Raw genomic sequence first — 5813 nt, 5'->3', positions numbered from 1 at the left:
GGTTAGATTGAGGACTAGAATGGCAAATGGGGGAGGGGAGAAACAGGAAGAGTTAGATTGAGGACTAGATGGTAAATGGGGAGATGAGAAACAGGAAGAGGTTAGATGAGGACTAGATGGCTAAATGGGGGAGGGGAGAAACAGGGAAGAGGATTGAAGATTTGGGACTAGATGGTAAATGGGGGAGATGAGAAAAGAAGAGGTTAGATTGAGGACTAGATGGTAAATGGGGGAGGGAGAAACAGGAAGAGGTTAGATTTGAGGGACTATGGTAAATTTACAGTTTTACATTTTACATTTAAGTCATTTAGCGCAGACGTCTGTATCCCGAGCGCCTTACAGAATTGGTGCACATCACCTATGATATACAGTGGAACAATCCACTTTATCAATAGTGCATCTGAACTCTTTTAAGGGGGAGGGGGGTTAGGAGGATTACTTTTATCCTATCCTAGTGTTCCTTAAGAGTGGGGTTTCAGAGATTAGATGAGGACTAGATGGTAAAGTGGGGGAGGGAGAAAACAGAATAGGTAGATTGACGGACTTAGATGGAATGTGGGGAGGGATGAAACTAGGAAGAGGTTAGATTTGAGGACGATATGGGGGAGGGGAAATGAGAAACAGAGTTTGGGTGAGTTGGTGAAAGCTAGCAGACCTGGATCAAGATCGCAGCATTTCACACCGTGTGTACTCGTGGTAGCGTTGGTGGAACTACAGACCCTGGATCAGATCAGCCATTACACACCGTGTTACTCCGTGGGTGAGAGTTGGTGGAACTAGCAGACCCTGGCTCTAGATCAGCAATTACACACCGGTTACTTCCGTGGTAGAGTGGTTGGAATAGCAGACCCTGATCAGATCCAACCCAGCATTACACACCGTGTTACTCGTGGTAAGTCGTTTGGTGGAACTAGCAGACCCTGGATCAGATCCACCCAGCAGTAACACACCGTGTTACTCGGGTAGAGTGGGGTGGGAGACGAGCAGACCCGCTGTGATCAGAGCCCGGAGTTACGACACCGGTGTTTTGACTCGGTGGTAAGTTGTGGAACGTAGGCAGGACCCGGGATCAGATCCAGCATTAACAACCGTGTTACTGCTCGTGGTAGAAGTTGGTGGAACTACAGACCCTGGATCACGATCCGCATTACACACCGTGTTGTGACTCCAGTGGAGATGTGGTGGAACGTAGCAGACCCGGATCAGAAATCCAGCATACACACCGTGTTATCCGTCGTGTAAGAGTTGGTGGAAACTAGCAGACCCTGGATCAGATTCCAGCATTACACACGTGTTACTCCGTGGTAGAGTTGTGGCAATAGCAGACCCTGGATCAGATTCCACCCACATTACACAACCGTGTTCTCCGTGTAAGTTGTGGAACTAGCAGACCCTGGATCAGATCCCAGCTTACACACCGTGTTACTCCGTGGAGAGTTGGTGGAACTAGCAGAGCCCTGGATCAGATCCCACATTACACACCGTGTTACTCCGTGGAGAGTTGTAACTAGTCAGACCCTGTGTATTCAGATCCAGCATTGTACACACCGTGTTACTCCCGGGTAGAGTTTGTGGAGAACTAGCAGAACCCTGGATCAATTGCCAGCATTACCACCCCGTGTATCCGTGTAGAGTTGGTGAACTAGCAGACCCTGGATCAGATCCAGCATACACACCGTGTTACTGCTGTGGTAAGTTTGGTGGGATAAGCAGACCGCTGGATCAAGATCCAGCATTACACACCTGTTACTCGTGGTAGAGTTGGTGGAACTAGCAGACCCTGGATCAGACCCAGCTTACACACCGTGTTAACTCCGTGGTAGAGTTGGTGGAACAAGCAGACCTGGATCAGATCCAGCATTAACACACCGTGTTTACTCCGTTGGTAGAGTTGCGTGGCACCATAGTCAGACCCGGATCAGAATCCAGCATTACACACCGTGTACTCCCGTGGGTAGAGTTGGTGGAACTTAGCAGTACCCTGGATCAGATCCAGCATTACCACAACCGTGTTAACCTCCGTGGTAGAGTTGGTGAATAGCAGACCGGATCAGATCCAGCATTACACACGTGTTACCTCCGTGGTAGAGTTGGTGGAAACTAGCAGACCCTGGATCAGATCCCCAGCATTACACCCGTGTTACTCCGTGGTTAGAGTTGGTGGAACTAGCAGACACTGGGATCAGATCCCACATTACACACCGGTGTGTTACTCCGTGGTAGAGTTGGTGGAATCTACAGACCGCTGGATCAGATCCAGCAATTACACACCTGTGTTACTCCGTGGTAGAGTGTGGAATCTACAGCCCTGGATCGGCATCCAGCATTACACACCGTGGTACTTCCGTGGTAGAGTTGGCTGAATAGCAACCCCTGACGGATCCAGCATACACACCGTGTTTCCTCCGTGGAGCCGTTGGTGAATCTAGCAACCACTGGATCAGAATCCAGCATTTACACACCGTGTTACTCGCGTGGTAAGTTGGTGGAACTAGCTAGACCCTGGATCAGATCCAGCATTACATCACCGTGTTACTCCGTGGTAGAGTTGGTGGAACTAGCAGACCCTGGATCGGATCCAGCTATTACACACCGTGTTACTCGTGGTAGAGTTGGTGGGACAGCAGACCTGGATCAGATCCAGCATTACACAGCGTGTCACTCCGTGTAGAGTTGTGGAACTAGCAGACCCTGGATCGCAGATCTAGCAAACCCATAGGCTTCTAGGGCCTTCTATGTTAAATTTGATAGAATTTCAAAAGTTGTTATGTAAACATTACAGTCTGTGTCTTCGTAACTAGATTAGTGTAAGTTGTACCCAGTGGGGCACATAAGTATTTAGTTCTAGCCACCAATGTGTGCACTGTTCTCTGCACTAAAAAGATGAAAGCCTTGTTAATTTTTTCATCATAGTACACTTCAACTATAACAGACAAAAAAAAGAAGAACAAATAAATCCAGAAAAATCCATTGTACGGATTTTTAATGAATTGTATTTGCAAATCATGGCTGGAAATAGTATTTGGTCCACCTACAAACAAGCACGATTTTTGGCTCGTCACCAGACCTGTAACTTCTCGTAATGAGGCTCCTCTGTCCTCCACTGCGTTCCCTGTATTAATGCACCTGTTTGAACTTGTATCAGTTCATAAAAGACACCTGTCCACAACCCAAACATCACACTCCAAACTGCCACTATGGCCAAGACCAAAGAGCTGTCAAGGACACCAGAAACAAAATTGTAAGACCTGCACCAGGCCTGGGAAGAACTGAATCTGCAATAGGTAAGCAGCTTTATTTGAAGAAATCAACTGTGGAGCAATTATTAGGAAATGGAAAGACATACAAGACCATGATAATCTCGCTCGATCTGGGGCTCCACGCAAGCATCCTTCACCCCGTGGGGTCAAAAATGATCACAAGACGGTGGAGGCCAAAATCCAGAACCACACGGGGGACCGAAGTGAATCGTTGTTGGCCAATTATAAAGTAAGGCATTGGCTCTAAACGGTTATGGCTATCATTGGAAACGCTAATTATGATATATTTTTACTACAAACATTTGAAAAAAACACCATTTGAATGTGTGATGTTCCTGGGATATTACCAATGATAGTTGAAGCATTTATCACTGTTCCTTTCAGCAAAAAAACGAAGAGGGTGGTTTGGTCCAGGGTGGTTGGGTAGTGGGTGGTTGGTCCAGGGTGGTTTGGCAGGGTGGTTGGTCAGGGTGGATGGTCATGGGGGGTGGGGTGGGTGGTCAGTGGTGGTTGGTCAGGGTGGTTGGGTAGGGTGGTTGGTCAGGGTGTTGTCCAGGGTGGTTGTCCAGGTGGATATGTAGGGTGATTGGTGCAGGTGGTTGGGTAAGGGTGGTTGGTCAGGGTGGTTGGTCAGGGTGGATGGTCAGGGTGGTTTGGTGCAGGGTGGTGGTCAGGGTGGTTGGTCAGGGTGGTTGTCAAGGGTGGTTGGTCAGGGGTTGTCAGGGGTGGTTGGTCAGGGTGTTGGTCAGAGGTGGTTGGTCGTGTTTGGGTGGTTGGCAGGGTGATGGGTCAGGGTGGATGGCAGGGGGAATGGTCAGGGGTCGGTCAGGGTGGTGGTCAGGGTGGTTGGTCAGGGTGGTTGGTCAGGGTGTTGTTCAGGTGGATGGTCAGGGTGGTTGGGTAGGGGATGGTCAGGGTGGATAGGTCAGGTGGTGGTCAGGGTGGATTGGAGCAGGGTGGTTGGTCAGGGTGGATATTAGGGCTGGATGGTCAGGGTGGTTGGGTAAGGGTTGTTGTGTCAGGTGGTGCGTCAGGGTGGATGGTCAGGGGGTGTCAGGGTGGTTGGTCAGTGTTGGTGTGGGTCAGGGTGGTTGGTCAGGGTGATGGTCAGGGGGTTGGTCGAGGGTGGTTTGGGTAGGGTGGTTGGTCAGGGTGGTTTGGTCCAGGGTGTGATGGTCAGGGTGGGTTGTCAGGGTGGTGGTAGGGTGGTTGTCAAGGGTGGTTCGGTCAGGGTGGATGGTCAGGTGTGGTCAGGGTGGTGGTCAGGTGGATGGTCAGGGTGGTGGCAGGGTGTTGTCAGGGTGGTTGGTCAGGGTGGTGTCAGGGTGGTTGGTCAAGGGTGGATGGTCAGGGTGTTGGTCAGGGGAGGTCAGGTGGTTGGTCAGGTGTGGTCAGGGTGGATGGTCAGGTGGTTGGTCAGGGTGGTTGGTCATGGTGGTTGGTCAGGGGATGGTCAGGGTGGTTGGTCAGGGTGGAGTGGTCAGGGTGGTTTGGGTAGGGTGTGGTCAGGGTGGGTGTGTGTTCTCTGGTGAGATTTTAAATGTGATGATCTAACAAAACCCTTCCCACAGTCAGAGCAGTGGTAAGGTTTCTCTCCTGTGTGTATTCTCTGGTGTACAATCAGGTGACTTGGCTGAGTAAAACTCTTCCCACATTGATCACAGCTATAAGGCTTCTCTCCTGTGTGTGTTCTCTGGTGTGTTATCAGATAGCTTGAGGTAGTAAAGCTCATTCCACAGTTGGAGCAGCGATAAGGTTTCTCTCCAGTGTGTATTCTCTTGTGTACAGTCAGGTTTGATGACTGAGTGAATCGTTTCCCGCATTGATCACAGCCATAAGGCCTCTCTCCTGTATGTGTTCTCTGGTGTATAATAAGTTCACTTGAGGAGGTTAAGCTTTTCCCACAGTCTGAGCAGTGGTAAGGCTTCTCTCCAGTGTGCGTTCGCTGGTGCAGCTTTAAACGCTGTGATGTTGAAAAGATCCTCTCACAGMCAGAGCAGTGGTAAGGCTTCTCTCCTGTGTGTGTCAACTGGTGTTTTGTCAGGTTCCCTAGTTGAGAAAATCTCTTCAAACAGTCAGTGCAGCTATAAGGTTTCTCTCCTGTATGGATTCTGTGGTGTATTTTAAGTTCTGTTGAAGAGGTGAAACTCTTCCCACAGTCAGAGCAGCGGTGAGGTTTCTTCCCTGTGGGCCTCCGCTGGGGTTTCTTGAGGTGTTCTGCTCTGGAGAGACTCTTCTCTGCCTTGTCAGCATCATGATGTCGTTGAGCCTCCCCAGATGATCCGGGACAGTCACGTCTCTCTCCTGTGTGAACAACAAAGTAAGACAGTCAATGTAGTGACTTTATTTTGACAATTGTCTTCTAACAATAAGATGGTCAAGTGAAGAACAATAGTCATATTTTGTCTTCATTTTTCACAGTAGTAATGACTATATTTATATTATCTATATTATTATATATTATGTCTAAGTCTTACAATAAAGTTATTACAGTTGTTGAAACCTTCAGCAGTGATCCAGAGGTCACCAGAGTTGATCCAGACAACGGAGGTC

General features: G+C 49.1%; 1 protein-coding gene across 1 annotated transcript; it reads right to left on the bottom strand.

Annotated features, from left to right (window-relative positions):
- Window positions 1-4740: 4740 nt before the first annotated feature.
- LOC112071662 (zinc finger protein 436-like) lies at window positions 4741-5568 on the bottom strand (the record flags this gene model as incomplete). The annotated part of the gene is made up of 1 exon (XM_024139091.1): window positions 4741-5568. A coding segment is annotated over one exon (828 nt), but the record flags the coding sequence as incomplete, so codon positions are not given.
- Between the last annotated feature and the right edge of the window lie 245 nt (window positions 5569-5813).

The sequence above is a fragment of the Salvelinus sp. IW2-2015 genome, unplaced genomic scaffold (assembly GCF_002910315.2).
Source record: "Salvelinus sp. IW2-2015 unplaced genomic scaffold, ASM291031v2 Un_scaffold1677, whole genome shotgun sequence".
In the NCBI taxonomy this organism is placed as follows: domain Eukaryota; kingdom Metazoa; phylum Chordata; class Actinopteri; order Salmoniformes; family Salmonidae; genus Salvelinus; species Salvelinus sp. IW2-2015.
Note: the sequence above shows the minus strand (reverse complement) of the source record. Positions and strands in the feature narration are given on the sequence as shown.